General features: G+C 41.2%; 1 protein-coding gene across 11 annotated transcripts in view; it reads left to right on the forward strand.

The window, feature by feature from the left end:
• ptprua (protein tyrosine phosphatase receptor type Ua) overlaps positions 1-26,881 on the forward strand; it is a 266,297-nt gene that overhangs the window by 157,192 nt on the left and 82,224 nt on the right. For all 11 annotated transcript variants that reach the window (XM_085792302.1, XM_085792303.1, XM_085792304.1 and 8 more), the window contains 5 exons: positions 2,000-2,320; positions 5,589-5,698; positions 11,100-11,301; positions 15,411-15,513; positions 22,824-23,103. In XM_085792302.1, the coding sequence (XP_085648428.1) occupies positions 2,000-2,320; positions 5,589-5,698; positions 11,100-11,301; positions 15,411-15,513; positions 22,824-23,103 (1,016 nt within the window). The remainder of the gene's footprint in view (positions 1-1,999; positions 2,321-5,588; positions 5,699-11,099; positions 11,302-15,410; positions 15,514-22,823; positions 23,104-26,881) is intronic.

The raw sequence follows: 26,881 nt of genomic DNA on the forward strand, positions 1-26,881 counted from the left end.
TAAATCAATGGGTAAATCTCTGTTGAGCAGTGTGGTTCTTGCAGCCTACTATGCAGTAATCCACCCATCAATCTGATGCTCTATTTAACTTGTGAAGATCACCCCACCTTGATCTTGGTAAACAACTCCCTAATCAACTACTGGCTATGGATGAGAATAGGAATGGAGAAGATGAGCATTTGGGCTGGACCGCAAACCTTTTAATGCAAATGCCACTGACTGGCTGACTGAGTGATGAGGTTTTACACATTGGTTGCCCGACTCTTGGAGTTTCTCCAAAGGTAATTGGTCGTAAAAACGATGCAGCACAAACGAGCATTGTTGCACATTTATTGTGTTGTTGCTAGGTTTTTCAGATCTGCTGCAGAAAAGCACCTAGCAACACATCTTGTGTCTTCTCTGGCAAATTTTAGCCATAGCTGGCTTTTCGAAACATGTCAGGAAAACCCCTTGTCTTATACATAAGAAAAACTAGTTATTGTAATTTGTACATGAACTCGTAGAGTTTAATTTATTTGCAGTGTTGACAGTCACCGGTATTGCTGCACAAGCACAATGTCAGGCATTCCTTTCTAAGCCGACTACACAGCAGCTGACAGGGACCTGAACCACCTACTAACTTTAAGTACAGACAGCCAAAGTCAGAGCAGTGTCTTTTCTTTAACCTTTGTCTGTGATGAGTTTATCCGATGACATCACAGTTATAAAACCAGCATTTTGATTGGGTGGAGCAGCTGTTGGTTAATGTGTAGCCTTTGTGTTTCAGTCAGTATTTCACACACGTTCCATTGTCTGACAACAGAAACAGAACAACATGTCACTGAGAACAGCTTTATTGGGAATTCATCCGTATCGAAAAACTGAAAGAGTGAGCACAGAGTGGAGGACAGAAGCGAACAGATAAAAGGTTGAAACCAACTGACTCTAGGTAGAGTTGAGGAACACTGTCCAGTCAACACTACCTTTATCTGATGACAGATCTGTTTGACTAAATAATCTTAACGCTGCTTCACAGCTTCTGATTTTACTCAGTTTTGACCACATCTCATGGTTTCCATCTGAAAGTGTGTACAATGTGTTATAACTAAGTTTAATTAAAGGGATAGTTCAACATTTTCATAATCCCTATAGTCAGCAGTATAGGTTCATTACCTTTAATTGTCGGTTCAAGCTGTTTTTAGATCCGCGGGGCAGAGACGCAAGCTGCTCAGCTAACGCAATAGAGGTGAATGTTATTTTCACCTTTTCCTCATCAAACTCATCAAACTCATCAACTCACAAACCAACAACTACAAAGCACTTTTATGGACAAGTTGTGACCTGCACATTCACCACGGTATGAAATAATAATGGAACGTTATGAGACAGAGTTGTTTTCAAGTCAAATGCATAGCCGGAACTACATTCCAGACACAACTGTGTCTGGAGTTGTTGGATTGTGTATTTGATGAGTTTTAAGGGAAAGGCTAAAGTACTGTTTTCCTCCATTGTATTCACTGAGCAGCTCACGTCTCTGCCCCACTGGTCTCAAAACAACATGCACCGACAATTAAAGATAATGAACCTACTCCTAAGACTAGGGATTATGGCAATAGGCGATTTTTTCAAAATGTTGAACTATCCCTTTAACCAGCGGGGTTATATTAAAACACATCACATCATTTTAGAACTCTCCTCTACTTACCTCTTCCTCTACATGAATATTTAAAAGATAAAGTTTGAATTCACATTGGCAGATGGGTCATATCTTAAATGTATTTATTCTGAGAAATCTTCCCTTTTCTATAGAGTTATACTGAGTTTTACTTTCTGTGCCTGTAGCTTTGGTTTATAGTATGGCTCTTGCTCTATTGTACATGAGCTGAGGAACAAAATGCTCTCAGTGAGCTTCCTCCTCCTCTCTGATCCCTTCGGTATCCGTTACAGAAGCTGGTAAACAACAGAGTTCTCTGTTTGCATTGCACTGACTGAATCACCTCTGCTCTCTCTGCTCTCCTAGAGCCCATGCGTGCCTTGCGGGGTCTGACAGCTACAGAGATCCAGCCACGACTGCTGGCCCTCCAGTGGGAGCCGCTGGGCTACAACCTCACCCGCTGCCACACCTACTCCCTGTCCCTGTGCTACCGCTACTCCATGCCCACGGGGGGCAGCGGAGGGAACAACGCCACCGTCAGAGAGTGCCTGTCCGTGGAACGCAACACGTCTCACTTCACGCTGAGGGACCTGCCGCCCTTCCGCTCGGTCCACGTCCGGCTGGCGCTGGCCAACCCCGAAGGGAAGAAGGAGAGCAGGGAGGTCACCTTCCAGACGGAGGAAGACAGTGAGTGGGCATTTCGTTTTACCCAGGATGAAAAGATGCAAGGGTTTGCTGACACAAAACATGCATTTTTTTTATTTACTTCTAGCAGCATCATTATGTAGAACAGGTTGTTTTTATGTATGCACTCACTGAAGCTGTGTATTGTCATAGTTACTCAGCTCAGGCTTCAGAACTTCTTGAATTCCTAGTTGTCTATGCACACACTTTTATGCTCAGATAATTATTGCGTACTGCTTACACAAATCCATGCCTTTAGTCATCCACTAGCAGCGGGGGGGAAAAAAACACACAAATATTGACTTACAAAATAAGCTGGATCAGCATAACTAAATGGAAGATCAGCCTTTTAAATGGAGACCAGTGGAACAATAATCAGCTCGGGCCGTGGCCGCTAGCAAAAATGGCAGAATGATTTTGCTTATCGTTGTATTAATATTTTCCTGTGTACATCAGCAGATTAGGCACATTCTAATGCAAATTCCCCGAGAGTGGAAGTACAGAAGGTCAAACACTTTATTGTTATGTAGAATAAGCAAGACTTTTCAATGTAATTGAAAGCCACTGAGGGATAGTCTTGACCGGGCAGGAACGTCAGCTATGATATGAAACTGGCAGGATTTGTTATTGCATCTTCAAAATGCATTTCGGTTTCTGCTTAAAAAAAAAAAAGAAAAAACCTGCCACATTGCTTTGCTTTCAATTTTACAGCAACACTCGAAAATAACAAGCAGTGGAGGAGATACAGAGAGAAACAGACAGTGCGCTTAATTATCTACACCTACACATTGCTGTCTTGTGGGCAGGAGGAAATGCATTTACATAAATGGAAATAACATACAGATTGTGGCGTGGGGTTTTAATTTCATTTATTAGATTTGACTGGTCAGGAGGTGACAAGTTAAAATGTTTATGTCAAAAAGAAAAAAAAAACAAGCCGGCTTGTTTCCCTATGACTTTACATAATAGTTTGAATGTCAGCACCAAAGGAAAGTTTTCTTTTTTTTTTTTTTTTTTTTTTTACTTTTGAACCTCTGAGTGCTGCTCTGACAACCTGACAGTCACCAGTCCCCCCGTCTCTCAGAGAGTCGCCATGACGTCCACAACCACAGTAATCGAGCCGCAGCCGGTGACAGTTCCTCCTGCCTGCTTCCTGTTGGGCTCAGCAATCAAACGCCGGCGGAGCACTTTGCTTACGCAGTGTCTCTGCTGCTGCACCGTGGCTGTCAGGGATTCACGGATGCAGCAGGTTTTTTTGTTTTTGTTTTTTGTCTAGAGCACCATAACTCCAGCCTCTGATACAAAGAGACAGGTCAAAGTAGTTAGGTGTTGTCCTCTCTGAAGTATAAAGCATTCAGCAATCCAGTAACGCAAAATCCAGAAAGAGAGGAACGTCATCGAAAAGAAGGTCTGACAAGGCGAGAAACACGAGCAGGCAGCTTGTGAAAAGGAAAAAAAAAATATCTGGAAGAGAACTTTGATGTGTGAGATTAATCATTTACTACAACAGTATATGGAATACATATCACTGTGGAGTGTTATATAATAATGATAATTATAATATAGAGTATATTCATGTAATTGTGTCATACTTTAATTGTTATTTACACTGGAACCAATTAGATTATATGGGGATTTTACAAACCATAATTTTTTAATGTGGCGTTGGCAACATGAGCTGATTACATCACAACGCAGTGACAAAGCTGCTCCATTTAGAAAGGCTCTTTGAAATGCGGCCGATAAACGCATCATCGCGGACCACGTCCTCTATGTTAGCTGTTACTGGCATGACACACCTGAGGGTCTCGGACTGTCTGCAGTCAAGTTGCATTATGGGTAGTGTAGGTGTGTAGGCAAAGGGGAATAAATAATAGTAAATTGTCAGTGGTCTTTGTTTAACTGTCCAGCACAAAGCTAAATAGATGAAGTAGGTACTCGTTTTGAGAACAGAACATTTTCATTTGTAACACTCAAATCATGTAGCTCCTTCAGTTAAGTGAGCATTTAATAATAACACACTATGCTTCTTGAACAGAGAAGGAACACTGTGCATTATGTAAAACATCAACCTTTTCCTACTAGCACGTCACCTTTGGGTATAGGCGACAACAAAAATGTTGGGGGAGGTCTTTGAAGAAAATGTGCAAACTCAACTGTGAAACTATACAAGATTAACACAACAGAGAAAAGACTGAACAAGAATCAAAGGTATGGACAGTTTTAATTGGATTGTTGAGAGCAGCTAGCTACAAACAGGTCTTGCAATTCACTGAACTGTGACTGCACCGCATGTGTAAAGAAGAAAAAGGAGGTTCAACCCACACTTTTAAAATGGCCAATAGGAAAGCAGTGATTTTTTAATTGGAAAGTTTTAATTGGATGGTTAGATGATTCCTCTGGGCGGGCAATAACCACCCCAGCCCACCCCTAGACACGCCTCTCCTCAATGTTCCTGCTTTACAATAGAAATATGATTTGCTCAATATAGATTGAACTGTTTATTATGTAATTATTTCCGGTGAGGTGTTCTTTTTTTTTAATCCACAGTTTCTCATGATCTCTCCCAGCTTCAGTCGATCATGTACAGTTGAAACAAAGAAAGCAGTTATACTTCAAACCCTGTTCTATTGAAACAAACAAAGAAATGTTTTCTACTTCCCTGCACAAAACCATCACAGATATAGTTACATTTCATTATGGCTCTCTTATATTAGAGCTTTTTTATTCCCATCTTGTGACTGTGCTAATACTACCAACTGTTAATGCAGTGATTCAATAGGGAGGGACCTTTATTCATTTTTTCAGAACATTTCAAACACTCAAAAACTGCGCTCTGCATTCCTTTAAGCAGATGCATCTTATTAAGGTGAAAATGCAGAGAATTACTCTGGCAGGTCACAGGTTGGATTACTCCGCCGTTTCTTTGTCAGTAAAGTGCTAAGGAAGAAAAATCGACTGTCATCCCGCGAGACACGGTGCTCTATTATCAGACAGTAGAAGGCAGAATCTCAATTCATCCTGAGGGCTGAGAGCAAGCCGGTCCACGCTTTTCCTTTCATCACCTGCCTTCAGCCCTATGTCTTTCTGCTGCTTTCGTTTTCCTCCTCCTCTTCCGTCCCCCTCCCTGGCCTCCTGTGCTTTTTTCGTTCTGTCAAAGGTGTTTTTACCCCCTGGCATGCCTGCACAAGAGTCCATTAACTCCAGACCCGCAAGCTGAGTGTTTGTTTCAGAGAAGGTTGTTTTTCTTTTCCCCCTCCTCCTGCTGTAGTTCCTGGAGGCATCGCTCCGGAGTCCCTGACCTTCACCCCGTTGGATGACATGATCTTCCTCAAGTGGGAGGAGCCCATCGAACCCAACGGTCTCATCACGCAGTACGAGGTAGGATACCTTGTTAGTCACGCAAGAAACCTACAATCCAAACCATACCGCTGCCTTTGCATCACACGCTAATCCTCTCCAGGTGTAGGATGTTATTTTCCCCTTGCCAATATCTATTTTATTCATCCTCCTTCACTATAATGACTCAAATCAGGGAGAAGTCTCCTCTGCAGGCTTTAAACGCCACACTGCTCCTCTTTGATTCCTCCCCAGGCTTGTTTATTTCCTGTTTCTTTGCCCAAATGCTGGTAAAAACACATGAGCCAAAGCCACAAGAGTGGGGAGGACCCACTTTTCACACTTCATGGGATTTACTGTACATGTTCATATGGTAATGAAGCCGAGGCACAGACTTCAGGCTGTAATTACATGGGGGACAACCATTCTAATTACTTATTTGCCTAGGAGATACTTTCACGAGGGGGAAACTTTAAATGTTTCAAATTAATTATTGAAGGGCCCTAACCGTAGACCGCATGGCTTCTTTTCTTTAAGTACACATGAAGACCCACTCAGGTCGTCTGATTGTGGGAGAAAGTAGTCCCCATTCACAAGAAAGTGAGAAACTAGAGAGTTGAATGTTGCTGTAACCTCACTACAGCTACCAACTCTGCTACTGCCCTGAATGTCCACCAGTGGGCAATTAGGACAGGATTATTGAGATCTAATCCCAGACAATCAGATAACATTTGGTTGTTTGATACGACTGCACTTGTGAACCCAACCTCAAAGGGATCTTTTTTTGTTTTTTTAAACAGTCTTTTGTTTTTAAGTGGGGTTGTATTAGGTACAAATGTCCCCTAAGTATTATTATTATTTGCACATTATTATGTCCTGCATAAACAATGAAAATAGTAAAATTAAACATTATGCAGGAGAGGTGGAAGCCAAAAAAGGCTTATAAAAATACCTCCCCTATGTAAAAACCAACAACAGCGGTGGTCTTCAAAGTAAGAAGATAATACAGAAATTCATAATATAAAAAAATAGAAACAGAAAAATGAAAGATACTGAATTAATGAAACAAACAAACAAACAAACAAACAAACAAACAAACAAACAATTTACATAAAAAAATAAAGGTACAAATTGACAGATCCAGAAGTGTTACAAATCTTAACTAAATAATTCTTTTTTCAGTTGTTTTTTGAATAAAGCCAGTGTAGTGATGTAGGTAGATTGTTTCATAAGGATGGTCCTCTGTGTTTTAAAGTGCGTTGATTGTATGAAGTTCAACAAAAGGGAAAGTGGAAGTCATTTGAATGTCTTGTCTGATATGAATGGATATCTGAGGAAAACTGAATGGCAAATCATGAGATAAATAAACACACAGGTTTGAGTATAGTATACAATCTGCAGTGGACAGCGCTCTGCTCTCCCCCAGTTAGCCATACCAGCGCACAGTGCTGGACAGAGACACAGGCGATGAACGGAATATATACTATGAATATGAATATATACTATTATTATTGTATGTAAGGTAGTTAATTATATATGTCAGTAGTTGGCACTGTTGCCAAATTAAAAGGGCAGTGAGAAACACATGCATGACCTTCATTGTGTATTTTTTATGCAAGATCCTTGTATCCAATGATTGAGCGACTGTGGGACACAAAAAAATGCAATGTAAAGACAAACTTCACAAAAAAAAAGTGGTCCACACCAAAGCAAGTGAACTATCAGACTTTCCTGGTGTGAATACGTGTATACATATAACAGCGTATTTCTGCTGCATAAGAAGGCCCATTTCAAAGTAATAAACCAATGTAAGTGTACCCCATGTACACATTGTTTACGGTGCATCAACTGGTCCGAAATAGAAAAGCAGTTTACAGTACCTGGAACTAACCAACCCAATTCCTCGGTGTAGGCAGACTATGTGATGCACTGTATCACTCCACTTCTTCATACACTGCTAAAGGTCTGGGAACCAGGGATACAACTGGTGTATTATTTTGAGATGGAACTTCTTGAAGGCAGCAGAGATACCCTGTTAGTTTGCATCTGTTTGTATGCTGTGTTTGTGACCGCAAAGACAAAAGAATCAAATCAGAAGAATCCTGACCGCTGAGGAAACCTGCATGATCATTGCTGTCTTGAGAGGACTGTCCATCCTCCAACTCATCCAGCTGTGTTAAAAATCAGTCCCTCATAGCAGCACCTGTGGCTGCTAATGTCCAGTCACCCAGTCAGTAAAGCTGAGCTGCAGCACCACACACTTTGTCCTTTGTCAATAACCTTATGCTGTTCACACACATTTCCCCGCTGAACCAATGGGCAAACAGAACAGACATGAGCTGCATTGTTAAGCTACTGTATAGCTTATACCATATATAGCTATACCATATTACTACAACCTTGACGTATGGAACGTGCACCCAAAAGTGTGTGTGTGTGTGACAGCTCAGCCTCTGACTGAACTCAGCACTAGAAACTCCTTCTTTCTTCTGTTTCCCTCCAGTCGATTTAGTGTTTTTTTTTTTTCTTTCTTTCTCATTGATGTACGTTTTGTGAAGCCGGTTCGCAAAGCCTGGGGATTCATTGAAACATTCAGAGCTCATGTGTATGCCTTGTGCCGTAAAACTTAGAATCAAAAAAACAAACTGGCATCCAGTGATTGTCAAGCATTTAATCAACATTTTTCTGTCTCGTAGCTTTTCAGCTCCACAACAAGTTTTAGTTCTCTAATTGTATTTGATCGAAAAGAAAATTCCCTTTTTCTTTTTTTTTCTTTTTTTTAACAAAGAAAGAATTGTACTTTAAATAGCATTGCAAAAAATATATATATATTTTTTCTTGCATTATAAATCCAAACTTTTTATGAAAGAAAATCCCCAATACAGTATATTGACTATAATACCTAAACGATAAAATACAACTGTAATTGGATCATCCGCATAACTTGTACTAACACATTTGGCTATGTGGCATTTCTATTTCCTGGAAAGACTGATATGAATGTGCATGTGTAACGGAGGGTCTGGGTGCACTCACTCACCCATAAAGGACGTGCAGACCAGACTGCCTAGCAATTATTGATCACTTGGCATTTTATAAAAAAAAGACAAAGATTTTCCTACAATCTATTACAAAGTTGATTCATGTGGCAATTAATAACTTGTATCTCGTAGACTCACAAGAGGACATTTTACTAATGCAGAGATGTGTGGGGCTCACCTGTAAAAAATACAAACCTGTTAGGAGAGGCAGAAAAAGGAGTTATATCACTGAAATGTAGATTATAAAAGAAGGGGGCCTGAAGCCTGACACCATGCTAACCCCGAAAGTAAAATGGTGAAATGAAATCATCTGAGGACATGGCACAAGAATGAAGAATGGACAATTTTATAACCAGCTTGGTTGATTTCCACAGTTTTACGAATGTCGATTTACAGACCTGGACACATTTTTCAATTAGTGACCGCACTGTGATCCGGTTCTCATTCATACCTGTCATCTTCAGTACCTGTTGTCTTTTTCTGCTTCATCATCTAATCCAGGAAACTGTGTAAAATCAGGCCGACAGTGCTGTAGGGGAAGAGTCTGACACGGAGTCTGATTATCAGCGGCTAACTGCTGCATGAGATTTATTAGATCTGAGCAGAGAGGTGACATCTTTTTGCAGGAGTCCGAAGATTAATAGAGGGGTGCTTCTCATGAGAGAGTTTCAAATAAAATGCCAGCGAAATTCAATCTTCCAAGCTGTGTCGATAGTTAGCTGCATGCTGTGTGAATCAAATTGCAGATACAGTATCCACTCTGCAGACATGCAGCGAGATTAGTTCAGGACTCAGAAGAGTAGTATACTGGAGAATACAGTACTTACAGTGGGTGGATTTGAACATTTGCTGAGTGAAAGTCATAGATCTAACTTGAAAGTTTGATGGTTTCTATAAACTTGAAAGCTGATGGGGGGTCGTTGTGGCTGTAGGGATGGTTATGATGGTCTATGAGGTAGTTGGTCCACCACTTCAGTCTAGGTCTGGGGTGGGCACTGGGCAGACGTTATTGCTCAGGGCCCACAGTGAGTTTTAAAATTTGACGGACAGGATGGTGCCAGTATCAGATGGATGGAAAGTGTTTGTGTGAACTAATATAAATGACATGTAAAAGCCAGTAAAAGAAAACGTCCATCCAGTTTCAGCGGGAACAGTGTTGTTGGTCAAACGGTTTTGCCAGTGCATCGAATTTTGCAGTCTTTGTTATAATTTGGCGAATTTCGTACCAATATTTGACAGACTGGATTAAGAAGGCTAAGGGCCGTGTAATGCCCATGTGCCTTATTTCCCATGCTTGGTCTAGAGACTGATATCTGAACAAATATTTTATTTTCAATCCTGATTCTGTTCATGGTCGCCAGATGATGACTCCTATCAGCTCTGGTGACGCTCAAGTGGTTCTGTCATGATGTGGTCTGAAGAGATTCTTCCTTTGGACTTTTACTAGATTGTATTTTGTTTGTTTCCATTTGAGTTCCTCGTGTTTCTGGCATCTTTTTATATTACAGGGCTTGTGTCTTGGTTTTTAGATTTTGGATGTTTATTTTTTTTGTTTGTTTCCTGTAACTGAACTTGCCTCACCTCTTTAAAGGAGATATATTATGCCCCCTTTCCACAAATTTAAATAGTTCCCAGGTGTCTTAAAGACATGTCTGTGACATGCTTTGGTCAAAATACCTCAAGGATCAAACATCACAGCTCTTTTCATCCTCTCAAAATAGCCCTGTTCAGAACGGCTGCTTTCAGTGCCTGTCCCTTTAAATGCAAATTAACCACTGCTTGCCCCGCCCCTTCTACTAGTACCAGGTAGGGGTGGGGTTATGCAAAATTGAAAACTCACATTTTGGGGTTCGGAAGAGCCTAAAGAGCCTTCAAAAAGTGATATTTTCCATAATATGTTCCCTGTAAGACTTTGTGTTTTTTCATATGTAGTTGAATAAGTTCTTGAACCAAACCGACCCTGTCCATTGCGTTCTTAGCGCCTTAATCCTGACAGTTTCCTCTGCACCAACAGCTGGGAAATATTCCAACATCTGCTAGATTGATGTGTACAGGCGTTTATGGTTCATCTGTGATAAATTCTACCAATGTTGGTTTTCTTTGTTTCTTTTTGTCCAACTGTATTGACAGTGGATGAGATTTAACACTGATACTCCTAATAATGAATTGTGATTGTTTTGGTCATTATTTTAAATAATCAACACCATCAAAATACCTGCAAATACCTATGACATTCCCATCAGCCTTAGCTGGACATTCTATTATTAAGTGATTAGCATGCAGATACAATAACAAACAATGTACCTCTTAGTATAATTGGACCTGAGTACATCCTTATACAGCTACCGCCATGGCTGTAAACTTTTTTATTTAATCAAGTTCCATCTCTTCCTCGTTCCCAGATCAGCTACCAGAGTATCGAGTCATCAGACCCGGGCATCAACGTGCCGGGCCCTCGCCGCACAGTGTCCAAACTGAGGAACGAGACCTACCACATGTTCTCTGGCCTGCATCCCGGAACCACCTACCTGGTGTCGGTCCGAGCCCGGACCGCCAAGGGGTTTGGCCAGACGGCGCTCACAGAGATCACCACCAACATCTCCGGTGAGGCCTTGCACTGAATGCTCAACTTATTGTTCAGTCACCAGTTCAAGCTGAACTTTTACATTTTTTACCAACAAAAAATGTCTTCCTACTCAAAGCATGTACCACCTGAGTAATGAATAGTAATTTGCTTCCTTTTGAATAGCTTTTGATTAAATTGGGTATATACGTATACTTGTAGACAAATGATCTTAATTTTCCTTGAGCCAAACAGCTTTCAGACCTGCAGTGTCTTTGTTTGGTTCAGACAAATGTTCAGCTTGAATGGTTTGTCTGAAAGCTTTATTCACCCAACATCACTGCAAACCGAGGCTGTGTTTACCACTCAATGGCCATACAGCAGCTCAGAAATTAGGGAAGCGATGTTGGTGAGTGAAAAGGTTGTTGAGATCGGACCAGAAAGTTCAACTTTGGGGAAGGTGAAGCACTCTTTTCTACAAAAGTGACATCTACAGGCTGTTTCACTACTTATACTAATGAGACCTCACATGTTATTGATGTTTTCCCAGTAACTGGGTGGCTTTTTCCAAGAATCCACAGAATAATTAGTGAAAAATGAAAATCACTCCATCCTTTCACCCGATAGAGCGCTGAGCTTCAAACATGTTGCAACTTGAGTACCTGCAGCTCCAAGCCTCTGTTGTGTTGTTCAGATACAAAACATATGTTCAAATTCATCTGTCAAGGATCTCAAGCCTAATTTTTGACTTTAGTGTCTCATAGGTTACGGTTGAATGAGGTTGAAGTAGCATAACACATGTCAACTCAAAGGTTCACTGACCTTACAAATCATTTTATATTTGTTTGTTTGTTAAGATCCCCATTAGCTTTTCTATAGCATCAGCAATCCTTCCTGAGGTCCAAACTGATTACATGGTGACAGTATAAGAATACACTTTTACACTAGACAACACACACTGACATAAAACAATGCATGCATGTTTTAAATAATACAATAACTGACAATAACGCTGATATGAAACAAGAGCTACAATTAAAATTGACAAGACTGGACAACTCCGATTGAGTCTATTGTGATCTTATGAATGAATATGAATATTAGAATATCAAATTATATAGAACATAACCCATATGGCTCTTATATATCAAGGAATATATCTTAATTGATCATTTAGTGCTTAAATGCACAACAACATGGAACCAAATATCGTCAACATTTGAACATGCAATTTCACATGTATTTGGTTTATTTTTGTAAGTCAAAGGAAAAAAAATAAAAAAATAAGAGTAACAACCAAGAATACAGCCACAGACACTGTGGGTCCAAAGCAAGAACTGCACTACATTCAATAAAAGTCAGAACAGTCACAGTAACAACTGTGTTTTAGTGCCTATGGTAAATAACATGGTACATTTGCGTATATTTAGAATATAAATTGCAGAGTATTATAATCATATGTGTGTGACTGTGCAGTGTTTATTCATTCATATGGGAACAAATGTAGGAGATTATCGATGTTTTGATTTAAATGGAATGATTTATTAATGTTTTTTGTTGTTGTTGATGTTTATGCTTTGTTTAGATGAACAAATAATCATATGAATAGATTTTTAGACACAACAGATCAGAAAGCTCAGATAATTTATATTGGAAGGATGATAAATGACACATTTTATTATTTTGAGTCACCTTTTGGTCTTAAATCGGCTGTTTGTGCAGAAACGCATAAATAAATCCTCCACTTTTCATTCTTATGACCTCCCACCTGTTGCTGTGGTGATTTTAAACAACATGTTTGACCTGTCGGTGCTCACGTTTATAAAATAAGTTGAAATATCATCCAATTTAACATGGCCATGGGCGATATTCTAATTGTGGGAGCTGCATGTGTCAAAACACCATTGTAAATGAAGCATTTTAATATAAGGAGACGTGCCAGCTCACAAATTATTCAAATCGTGAGCTTAGAATTATAGGGTTCTATCTCCGTTTTGGGTAGTTCCGAGATATTGAGCATCAAAGTTCCAACTCGGCTTTTGTTTTGGTTGATAGAATCTTTTTATTTTATGAATAACTAATTAAAAAATGTTGAAAATTTATAAATAGCACAACACAGGTATTAACAGACCACTAATGGATGATATTATGCAAAAAACTCAATTTTGAAAAAAATGGAGATAGAACCTTATAATTCTAAGCTCACGAAATGTCAAGGAACATGCTTGTTTGCTACAGTGACAATTACCATTCCCACCATAATTGTGACTTGTATTGCAGTCGCAGCATCTGCCAAAACCAATAACAACATGATCGTCCCACATTGTCACTCTTTTAGTCCTCAGAACTAGACCGGCATGTTATAGCTAATGCAAACCCTAGCTTGTTTTATTCTCTATGTAAAAGTTAAAGGGATAGTTCAACATTTTGGCAAATTGGCCCATTGCCATAATTGCTATAGTCATAGCAGTAGGTGTGTTACCTTTATTTGTCGGTGCAAGATGTCTTTAGAACGGCGGAGCAGAGCCGTGAGCTGCTCAGAGCTACGCTATGGAGGCTAATGGGATTTCTTGGTTTCCCTCATCAAACTCATCAAACGCAATCCAACAACTCCAAAACGCTCTGGTGGACAAGTTGTGACCTGCACATTCACCACGCTATGATATAATAACAGAACGTTACGAGACAGAGTTGTTTTAGAGGTAATTTCATGCAAAACCGCTGTGCATTGCCTTCAGGGACAGTTTTTCAGCAAGCAGACTCTGTATTTACCTCGAAAACGGCTCCGTTTCTTAACATTCCATTATTATCTCATAGTGTGGTGACTGTGCAGGTCACAACTCGTCCACCAGAGTGTTTTGGAGTTGTTGGATTGTGTATTTGATGAGTTTCATGAGGGAAACCAAGAAATTACATGAGCCTCCATAGCATAGCTCTGAGCAGCTTGCGGCTCTGCTCCGCCGTTCTAAAAATAGCTTACACTGACAATTAAAGGTAACAAACCTACTGCTAAGACTATAGCGATTATGGCAATGGGACAATTTGCCAAAACGTTGAACTATCCCTTTAATATTTGAAGAATAATCAATGAAATCATGAAAGATACCTTTGTGTATGTACAAAAGAATGTAAATACAATGTACTATATATTGTTATGACCCCTCACCGTGGGTGCTGCCTCTTCCCCCTCTCTTCTTGTTATCTGCACCTGTTCCATCTGCTGTAGAAGGTGGCCTCTGTGGGCTGACAGCTGTCAAGGTATAACAATCCAACCTACAGTAGCTACAGTGTCACACATGCACTCCCTCCCTGACGGTGCCGTGTAAAGGACGCAAATGGGAATCAACCATTTGGTCGGGAGCAGTGTAATCTTGCACTATTAGTTCTTCCATAATTCATGCTGGATTTAAACCACCTAACACGATGCACCAGCTGAAACACTCCCCGACACCACTATGTATAATGCCGACCTCAGCTGCTTGCGTGGATAAGCACGAGTTGAGTTAGTTTTTTTTTTTTTTTTTGGATGACAGCTTACAAAAGCAGATTTTTTTTTTTTTTTTTTTTTTTTTACATCAAGCCTCGGAAGCAGAAACATTTCCACTTCCATTCTGGAGCCTTTTTCTTTTTTTTTTGGTTTTGTTTCAGTTTATCAGTTGTAGCAGGATCGCCGCTTGCTTCACTACATGCTGCAGTTAATTCACTCCCTGTAGTAAACAGAGATAGGAACACTCAACCTCATTGTCCCCAGAGCTTTGCTGAGGTTGTGCAGCTTTGAGATCTGTCCTAATTATATTATAAGGGGGCCTCTTGTTTTCTCTGTAGTTGGCTGCTGTTTCTAGTCATCATCAGTCAATGGCGTTGTGTGGGAGGCCTCCACACTTTACAGTACACAGGGGGATATGTGTGGGTAATGAATAAAGATAGCGCACTGTATCTTTTCATATAGGGGAGGATAAATTGCTAAAATATCCGAGCAGAAGTGCAGCTCCGTGTCGTTTTAAACTCTCATATCTAACCAAAAACGTATTCGATCCTTCACTGGAAAGGCGTAAAAATAAATTCTGTTTTTCTTCGACAGCATTTCAACTTGTTTGCCTCGGCCTTATCTCTTCTTTGTTGTTCTCCTGCTCCAATTCTTTTTGCTCAGCCCCGGTGTTTGACTATGAAGACATCCCCTCTCCGCTGAGCGAGTCGGAGAGCACCATCACCGTGCTGCTGCGCCCTGCACTGGGGAGAGGGGCTCCTGTCAGGTACCACTAATACACCAGCACTCACTCAGTTGCTCCTCCACGCTGTGATATTTATAGCTGCCGTCAAAAGGGAAGTAGAGAAGCAGGTGATAGTTTTTTTTTTTCCAGGCTTGTAGCAGAGCAGAAAGATGTTAGATTCAGATGCTCTAAATCAATTACTAGGGATGGATGGCAGGATGGCATGAGTCCCATCAGGAGTCATTCAGCAGCTGACAGTCTGAACTGAGTAAGTATTGAAACAAAGATCGAAAATACACTAATAGAAATAAATAGTTGACTATTGTCACTATTTCCCACAGCAGATGTCAGAACATCAACTCGTCTGTGGCAGAATATTTCTCTTAGTCAACAATGCAGCAATGTAAATTAGGATTGGGCCAATATTCTTTAATGTTGGAAACTGCACTATTTCCCATGTAATATGGAAATGAATTAATTCAGTTGACAATTTTGACATCAAAAAAAGAAATATTCCATATAACAACTTGAATGGACTTGATATAGAGCCATTTTAAAAACTATAACATTACCAAATAACACTTTACTTGACGGGTGTGTGCATGTAGCACATTCAGAGACCTTTCATAATGTGTTCTTAATGCATTCATGACAGCTTCATAAGGCATAACTCTCCGGGTTACATTGCTATGGAATAACAAACTGGGAATTCTTTTCAAAATAAAAGTCCCCTATTTGCACCTGGAAATACAAGAACAAAATACCCAATTTCAGCATTCTGTTGTAATGGTTCATGAAGGCCTCATAGAACAGTCACAAGTAGGTAGTGTGGTACCCAGATCAAAGTCACTTCATCGCACCTGGAATTAGGCTTACTGGGACTAAATACCAACTCATACAAAGGCTTTATTAGTCATGTATATAGCCAAAGTTGCCCACACACCAAACTCGTGGTTATGAATCTTTCACCACCTGTATAGTAAAGTGACATGCGAGGTAACATTCATAAACCATCCATAAAATATTTACAGATAACTCCTAGCCCTTATGAAGCCTTCACTGACTGTATTGTAAAGTCACATACAAAATAACATGTGTAAGATATTTATGAAATAATCATAAAAATTGAACTTTCCTTCCAGGGTGCCAGTTCTGAAATGCAACATAGTCCAGTCGATATACAGTAGGCTGACACTCAATATTGAAAGCTGTCATGAACCATTGCAACAGAAATTCCCAGTCATTCCATTGTAATGTAACCCGATGTATGAATGCTGAGTCATGCCTTATGAAGCATGAATGCATTACGAACAACTTATGGCAGGTCTTATGAATGTGCTATACACCCACCCATCAAGTAAAGTGTTACCAAAAACATTGCATTCTGATAATGTGCATCAGAAAATTTGTGTTGAGAGGCAAAACAATAATGTGGAAGGTGAATTACTACACAAGGTAAGATAGACGCATAATAAGACGACACAGCATTGGTATTTTTTAGGTATGAACATCCAACTTACATTTTAAAAAAAGAATATTCTTGTACAAAGCATGTATAGTCCATGAGCCAAGACCCCAAAATTGGCCTCCCGCAATCGAACGGGTGGGCAATTTCTAGTTTGTTTTTTTGACTTGGTAGACATCTCTAGTGAACAGTTTGGCATGATAACCATTGCAAACAGGTAGCTTAGTGGTGGTTATCATGTGTTGAATAGGTGGACCGGTAGAGTGGAAACTTGAAAACTGTGTATAGCGCTTGTTCGGTATTATGCTGTTTGTTGACCACTCAGGGTGCCTAAATCACTTCAAGGATGTTTTTCCCTTTTATCAAGACCCTACTATTAATAATAATAGACTCACCTCAGGAATATGTGAATCAAAATGTGATAAAAATTAGAACATAGACATGAAATAGCCAACGTTTTTAGAGTGTTTGCAATAACAAGAACAAACAAATATTTTTTTTACATAATTAAAATCAACTAAAGAGCTTGCTCCTCCTGTCACAAATAATGAGGAGCATACTGTCAGTACAGTATTTCAAGTGTCCCTCTGTCAACGACCTACGCCTGGCCAACAGCCTTAACGAGTTCTACTGCTGCTTAGAAAGACAATGGGACAGACCTGATATCCCCCACACCTCCGACCACCAGCCATCGATCAGCAACAGCTCCTCCACACCTGGATCACCTACACAGCCCCACACCCCAGTGCCACCCTCCCCCACACCTCTCACACCTCTCTCCATCATAGAAATCATATCAAATCAAAGAAGGAGAGGTGAAGAGACTGTTTAAATGGCTGAACCCCTGCAAAGCTGCAGGCCCAAACTCTAGCCATGTTCCTACTAAAATCAGCGGGTCAACGCAGGTTTTTTAAATGTGGTTCGACCCGCTAACAATCGGCATTTGGCTCCTTTCCCATTGACCAAAATGAGCCGGGTCTGTCTGTCTGACCCCCGCATAAACCAGTCGCCCCGCTTTCATTCGCAGTGTGAGAAACACTGTGTCATGCCCCAGCCGCCCGCCACGGAGGACAGCGAGTCTGCCGCGGCCGCCTTATGATGCACGTCCGCGGCACAACATGTCAGTTAAACAGACTGTCGCTTCTTTTTTTTCAATCTTTTTTGGTCAGTGTTCTTTGATCTTTTGATCAAATCCCAGTCTTGAATGCAAGCAGAGTTTTGTTTTGGTAGCCTACGTGAGACGCGACTGGTGCGATGATGTGGCGTCACGTAACGCCCAATGTCATATAAATTAGCAGGTTGAGCCAGGTCTGGTGTTCCCACTGCAAGCCGATCAGAGCCGGGCCGATTTAAGGCGATTTTAACCTGCGTCTCTTGCCGAGTCATTTGACGCGGGTCGACGGGGGGGCATACATCAGTCCGACTGCCCAAAAGTGCTACAGTGTTAAGGTTAGTTTTAGGGTAAGGTTGAGGGTTAGGGCTACTTAAGTCGGAGAAATGGGAGGTCGGACTAATGGACGCAAAAATAAAGAAATGTATGGTCAGAGAAATGGGTAGTCAGACAGATGTCCCGGGTTGACGCGGGTCGGTGCGCCTTTCTCTCTGCCACTAAAAGCCGATTGTTTCTGGGTTTAAACGGGTTTTTTGGCCAGTGGGAAAGGAATATAAGTCTCCCCCTCCACCCTGAAGCACTGAGCCAATCAGCTGTCTCCGGTGTTCACACACATTTTTAACACCTCACTGGAGAACTGTCATGTGCCAGCTTGCTTCAAGGCCTCAGCCATTGCTCCAGTTCCCAAAAAGACAAGGCTCACAGGCCTTAATGACTACAGACCCGTTGCTCTGACTTCTGTGGTCATGAAGACTTTTGAGTGCCTCGTCTTGACCCACCTTACATTACAGTTCACCTACAGAGCCAACAGATCTGTAGATGATGCTGTAAACATGGCCCACTTCATCCTCCAGCACCTGGACTCCCCAGGATCCTACGCCAGGATACTGTTTGTGGACTTCAGCTCTGCCTTCAATACGATCATCCCAGCTCTACTCCGTGACAAGCTCTCCCAGCTTAATGTGCCTGATTCCATGTGCAGGTGGATTACGGACTTCCTGACAGACAGACGGCAGTTGGTGAGGCTGGGGAAGCATGTCTCTGACACCCAGACCATCAGCACTGGATCCCCCCAAGGTTGCGTCCTTTCTCCTCTGCTGTTCTCCCTGTACACCAACAGCTGCACATCTGGACAACAGTCTGTCAAGCTCCTGAAATTTGCTGACACCACCCTCATCGGCCTCATCTCTGATGGGGACGAGTCGGCCTACAGGAGCGAGACGGACCCTCTGGTGTCCTGGTGCAGCATGAACAACCTGGAGCTGAACGCTCTGAAGACAGTGGAGATGATAGTGGACTTCAGAAAGGACCAAGCTGCCCTCCCCCCTGTCATCCTCTGTGACTCTACAGTGACCCTGGTTGAGTCCTTCTGCTTCCTGGGCACCACCATCTCCCAGGAGCTCCAATGGGAGCAGAACATCAGCTCCCTCACCAAGAAGCCTCAGCAGAGGATAGGCTATACTTCCTGCTGCAGCTGAAGAAGTTCCACCTTCCTGTGAAGATGCTGGTGAACTTCTACACTGCCACCATCGAATCCATCCTCACATCCTCCATGTCAGTCTGGTGTGCTGCAGCTCCTGCCAGAGACAAGGCCAAACTGCAGCGTGTCATTCACTCTGCCCAGAGGGTGATCGGCTGCAGCCTCCCATCTCTTCAAGAGCTGTACATCTCCAGGACCCGGAGACCAGAGCCAGAATAGCTGCTGACCCCTCTCACCCTGGACACAAACTCTTCCAGTCCCACCCCTCTGGCAAAAGGCTCCGGTCCATCCGGACCAGGACCTCACACCACAAGAACAGTTTCTTCGTCTCTGCAGTCAGCCTAATGAACAATGCCCCAGTTCCCCCTAAATAACCCTAAACCTATGGATGTAACATGCTATAATGTTAATGTCATCTTTACTCACTACATCTTAGCCTTCTTAACCTTGGATGTATATATAAACCATTAAAAATGTTCCCTGTATAATATGATTTCACAAAAGTCCTCTGCTACTTCCTGCTAACAGCAGTATTAAAGCTGATTTTCCCCCTCGCTCCCTCATGCACCCAGTGGAATTAGCGACAACTAGTGGTGCAAACAAATATTATCTGCAGGGCCTTTCTGCAACTGCAAAGGTGCTCTAAATCATCAGTAGTGGCACACAAATTATGAAATGTGCAACATCGGAGAATGGCCATAATTGGTGTATATGGCATTTTTATGGTCAAAATAGTGAATGCATGATAAATATTGTTAAGCTACTCTTGTGCAAAGGTTATCATACCAATTAATAATATGGACATATATAGGAATAATAAAATAGCAACAAAAATTTGCCCACCCTTTCGATTGCGTTTGGTGGTCTGGCTCATGGACTAGTACAGTGTATTTTAGTTTCCACATATTTCCATTTTGTGGTATTTACAGAGACAGAATTGTGTTTCTTCCCATTTGTCAAACAAAACATAATTAAGCTCTTTCTCCTAAAATGAACATCACAAGTGTTGACGCAGTCTTTAAGTGAGAACTTGTGGTTTCATGTAACTTGGATCTTACTTGGATAGTTTTTGGCTGTCATTTCCTGCTGTTAATTTCAATATTGTATTCACAAAGTTAATTGCTAAGATGTGGAAAACTGCTAAAAAGGAAAGACGTCACAGGGGGGTGAAACATAAACAGTCAGATGGGATGTAAACAAACTGTTTGGGAGTGAAGCCAATGACACGCTACAAGCCTATTACCCAGCTGTCTGTTGTAAACATCCATCAGAGTTTACAGAGTGGCTTCTTGGGGCAACTTTAACCTGTAGAGTGGGATTTGCAGTTTGAGGAACGACGTCCAAGAGACGAGAGCTTAGAGAGTAACGTGATGATGTTCGCTGCCAGACCTGCGGAGCAACAGGAGAAATCATCAACGTATACCTATTAGTACAGTTTCACCCCCAAATAAAGCGGTTATTATAATTTGGCTAAACTTTTTTTTACACGTATTTTCTTCCCCCCTGTGATTCCCAAATCTCAGCAGAGTAATTGTACAGACTAGATCCGTTAGTTTTTGAGCAAATTTACCTTTAATTGTGCCCATAGGTGATAGAGAACAACAAAAACAGGCTCGCTATAAATGTGGAAGTTATTTCCCTGCAGCCCCACAGACTTCATTAGTAGATTGGAATTTGCATCGTTGTCATGGAGATGGCTCACTACTCGAAGCGTTTCTGTCTGGACAAGCGTCTCAGATCTATGTCCATACAGACATACCTGAAAACATATTCCACCTCATTATTCATACACACAGATGTAAACAGGAAACATATTATCATTACATAACCTCATAACATGATTGCATCAATGGTGAACATGTAGAGCAGGTACTGTATTATCTTTGATTGGACCGAGAAACCTTTTAATAGGAATCAGTTAGGACTAAAGCAGCTGATAGGGGACAGGATGACTTTCTTAATACTGACAGATGCCAGCTGCTTTCCTGTCTTTCTATTCCTTTGTGCACCTTCTGTTGTTCATTTGTTCAATATGTATTCACTTTATTACACATTCATAACTTTATCTATTAGGTGCATCTCAAGGAATATGATGGATGGATGCAGTGCTCTCACTCAGAGTGTAGCAACTCTGATTCAACACCCAGTTAAACCTTGTCCAATGAAGACCTGGGACGAAGTGCAGTTGACTGTTTACTCTCAGACGACTTAAATTACATGTGGTGAAAACTGTAAATGAGCAGGCCACATTGCATTTTAAATAACATCAAAAAAATGAATTAACTCAATTATAGACACATTGAGTGAGAGCAAATAACACCAGCAGAATGTGTTTAAACATGTCAAAAGTGTCTTTTGTAATTACAAATAAAATATCAGTTTTAGCAACTATCACTATTTATTATTTTAATCACAATACGGCGTTGCCTGTACAACATTTCTCAGTGGATGGCTACGGATAGCTTCAGAACATGTTCCCCATGTCTGCCTCACTCTCAGAAAACAAGAATAAGGAATAGAAACAGGAAATTAGGAACACAAGTGACTTATCAGGAGTGAGGTAATCAGTAACTCCACTGTCAAAATAAAATCCTCTTAATAAACTTTTAAAACCATTTTTACTGTTACAACATAAATTAATCCTTTCAAAGCACTCATTACAGATGAATAACAGAAATGCCTTTGAGGCAACACAGTCAGGTCACAGTCCATCCATGATAGTGCAGCTACAGAACAGGAAACCTCTGCTGGTGTTTGGAGTTAATCAGCTAATTAGAGTGTGACATCATTATGTTACACTAGTGAACTTTTTCACTATATTCTCATTTTTTGATTTACTGAACTTTGGTTTTTCATGAAATGTAAGACATAATCTGTGTGGTATGAATCTATACAGTATAATCTATGAGTTTCACTACTGAAATAGGTTAACTTGTCCATGATGTTCTAATTTACTGAGATGCACCAGTAAATGTTTTGATTTCTTTGTATGTATGGGTTATTTGGCTTGTTACTGACATCTGGTGAAATTTACATGTCAATAGCACCATTAGAAATATATTTACTGAGAAAAATGTTGACACGTTCAATACCCTCCCACACTCGCTGTTACATCCAGAAAAGGGTTATGTGTTAGGAGGAGATAACAGAGAACAGTAGATAAAAGCCCAGAAAAAGGTAAAGTAAGGGAACTTCCATTAGTGCTGACACTATATGAAACGATGACAGTTCTTAAATGAGTTTTTTTTTGTTGTTGTGCTGCTGTGAATAGTAAAGCCCACTCTGTCCTCCCACAGTGCCTACCAGGTGGTGGTGGTGGAGGAGGACGGGTCCCGTCAGGTGAGGAGGAGGGAGCTGGGCACCGTCGACTGTTTCCCCACGCCCAACTCCCACAGCGAGGCCCAGGCCAAGGGGGCTCCGCATTACTACACGGCCGAGCTGGCCCCCAGCAGCCTGCCAGAGGCCACGCCCTTCACCGTGGGCGACAACCACACCTACAACGGCTACTGGAACAGCCCCCTAGACCCCACCAAGAACTACCTCATCTATTTCCAGGCCACCAGCAACTTCAGAGGGGTAAGGACTGTCGAGATGCCCGACCAGGCTTTTTTTTCAAATTTATTTCTGGCTCGTAAGAAGTGGAAAATGTGCATATCCAAAAACAACATTAGTTGGATGCTAGATCTGAGCTATAAGTAAAAAAAATAGTAAATGGAAACACCATCTTTAAAGGTACAATATGTAAGAAATCTAAAGCAACTGGCTGTAAAATCGTCCTAATATGTCACAGAGACTCAGGAATAATGTTCATATAACATACTGAACTCACCAACAACAATCCTACAGCCAAGATATTCGCATTACCCATTTCTATGGTTGGCATGTGTTGCCACCCAGCGCTCTCTGCCAGTCACAGTGTCTGTGGCGTTTCAGCCTCCGGGTTGCCAGTTAGCTTCCACTGAGCTGCAACTACGGCTGGGAGATAAAACAAGATCGTGAAAAACAAAAGATTGTGTTCTATTATCGGTTATTATGGTCACATTTCCTTGATGTCACACGGTAGAAATAAGCGGCTTGTCGCTCTGCCGTTTAATACACAGCATATAGCCTAGTTAGTTTGAGCTGCTGCTAAAGCTGAAGCTAAAGGGAAGAATTACAAAGTGAAAGTTAGAAAAGATGGAGGAAATGCGGCAAAATGGAGCCGATGGTAAATGAAGTGATTGTGAACGTGTCGCCTGTCTCCGGTCGTCATGTTTTATGATCCGACGTCAGAAAGTGGAGGAGAAACCATAGACTGTAAAGGGAGAAACGGAATGAACCGGAGCGGCTCGTGACGTCTGTTCTGGGGTAAGACGTCTCATATGTTGGCTCATCTATGGCGTGATTAACACGCACTAAGGCTCCTGTAGATACGGGGTTACAGTGTGTGTGTCTGTGTGTGTGTCTGTGTGTGTCAGCGCTGCACACACAGACACAGCGTCGGAGCGGTAATGTAGCCTAACTGTTAACGATAACTTGCAGATCACCTGGGTGACGTGAACTCCGCTCGTAGTTACTGTGAGTCAGAGCAATAAAACAGTGAGGTTGTTGATGAATAATTTTGCTTTTTACTCTGCTTTGAGACTTTGAGACTGACTGAGTGAGCAGAGCGGAGGTTAGCGCGTCGCTGTCTGGCAACCTGGAGTCTGGTGGGTAGAGGAGGGGGGACAACGCACTGCTGGGTTTTGAATTTGACTGCAGCAACAATTTTGGCCACATTCTTACATATTGTACCTTTAAATATGCTTCACTGCAATAAGAGTAAAAAGATACAGCTGTAGAAAAAGGGACAAGATGCGTTGGTCAATTAATCAATCGATTATTAAATCAATAATCAACTATTTTGATAATCGAATAATCAGTTTGAGTAATTTCTTTAGAGAGAAAAAATCCAAATTCTCTGATTTCAGCTTCTTAAATGTGAATATTTCCGGTTTCTTTGTTGCTTTATGACAATGAACTGAGTATCTCTTTGGTTTGTGGACAAAATAAGACATGTGAAGACATTATCCTGTGGTTTGGGAAACACTGATTGACATTTTTCAACATTTTTTAAACATTTTATTGACCAAACAACTAACTGATTAATCATTTAAATAATCAACAGATTAATCGATAATGAAAATAATCATTAGTTGCAGCCCTGAACACATGACTAAAGAGTAACAGCCAACATATACATCATCAGACATCAGTGATCGGTCCCTCTCCATACAAACCATTACTCGTCATTAACATCTTGTGACTTTGTGACTTTTGTGACATGCCTGGCAACAAGAAGAGACTGTTGTTCGCTCATGACGGTTGGACACATGTGCAGACACACACGTAATCCTTATGCTCTATCTAGAGCTGGACTTCAATTTCTTCAACTCTACATACTGCCTAATGCTGCAACACATTATGTCAAAATGTCAAATGTTGAAAAAAAAAATTGAGAAATGTCATGTTAAAAAAAAACAAAAAAACAAACAAAACAAAAAATGTCATGTCAAATTGTTAAATTGTTAAATTTTGAAAATACTGGAAGAATGTTATGTCAAAAATGTAACATGCAGAAAAAATGAATATGTGAGTATTGGGGGCGGGACTAGATAAGCTTTTGCTTCTCCCGCTTTCCCTTTCGGTCATGTGTATTGTATTAATTGGATTGAGATGATGTGTGATGATGATGACTAATTGACATGCCCGAAATGAACCAAATAAATTAATAAATAAATAAACATACAACATCAGTGCTCAGTTCTAACAAGAAAATACATAATACAAAATTTTACCTTCTAAATATCAGTTGGGTTGGTAGTCCCTGGAGGGGCTGCATACTGTACTAATGCCTCTGCTGCTCAGACATGCTGCTGCTTATGTTTTAGCATCCTTGTCAGTCAATTTGGATTTGTTGGAGTAAGTCAGGAGACGGTACGCTGGAGGCACTCTGAGAGACGAGACGGTCCTCTGCATAAACAAGGCCCGATTTATTTCCAAATGGAGTGATGTATGTTTTGCATCTTTAGGATGGCTTTGTGTCATTTGTTTTCCCACCGGGGGATCTTTGTTGAATCCCGTTAATGTTGCACCGTTTTACAAAGAAATAAAAAGACAATTACTTTTTCTTTTTTTTCCCCCCTCTTCCTCTCTAAAATCACATCAAAAACATCACACAGGCACCATGGCCAAATAAACTGTAACAGCTTTTAGAGGAGAAATTGAATTGGTTGCAGAACACAGTGTCTGCATTTTTTTTTTTTGTAATTGTCTAGTTGTCACATTCTCTCACATTCAAGCTATTTAAAACATTAATAGTCTTTTTTTTTCTTCAGGGAAAATCACAAACTCTGCCTCGCAGGCTTAAAAATATCTGAAAAGGAAATCTTGAGCAATTGGGAAAGTGAGTGAAGCGTGAATCTGTAATGTGCTGGCCAGCATGCACAGTGGTAGAGTAAGGGAAATGTTCTTCAAATCATCACGCACATGTGGAGCTAATGAGTGGCCGCCTGCTGCCGGGCTCTCATCTGCATATCAGCACCTGGCCCCTCAGAGGATGCAGCCAGGCTTCCTTAAAGGGATATTCCGGTGTAAGTTTAACCCATGGTCCAACGCACCGTGACACCGAGTTAGACCGCCCCCTCGAGAGATGAAGTCTAGCTAACTGCTAGCTTCTCTAGTTGTAGCGACTTTAGCCATGACCGCACCATACCAAACACGCAGTCTATTGATCCACGCGCAACCGATCAAAAAGCCACTCATAGCCACAAATAATGCTCAGAACAGCACCAAACGTCATCAACAGTACAAACAGGGTCCCAGCCCATAATACGAGGCATCAAACATCTGTTAGTTTAGCCTGGTTTCTACTGAAATGAGACGAAAACAACTCACCCACTCTCCTCCAGTTATACGCTATGCAGCAACTTTACGTGTCCAGCATAGAGTCCAGGCACTGACAACACACGTCCGAGTCCGACTGGCAGCACAAACACTTGGTTTCAGCGGCCACTGGCAGGCAGTGACCACCACCCCCAGGTCCAGCACATAGACTCCACCGGTGCTCTACCTCTTTCACTTTTCTCCTCCATTTTCTTCAGCTCATCTTCGGTGAACTCTCTCTCAAACTGATAGGGGCCCATCGAAAACATTTTCATCTTCTATCTATTATCTAAACTATAGTGTTTCATAGAGATGGTCTGCTCTGCTCATGGAGGAAGGCATACAAAAAAACCCCCCAACAAATTATTTTGACAATTACCCCAGAAATAATTAGATGTACAAGTCTTTGTATGGACCACAAGCTGCTGTTGGAATTGAAACAGTAATTGCC

Source organism: Trachurus japonicus, chromosome 11 (assembly GCF_045865225.1).
Source record: "Trachurus japonicus isolate A0001 chromosome 11, Traja_1.0".
Taxonomy (NCBI): Eukaryota; Metazoa; Chordata; class Actinopteri; order Carangiformes; family Carangidae; genus Trachurus; species Trachurus japonicus.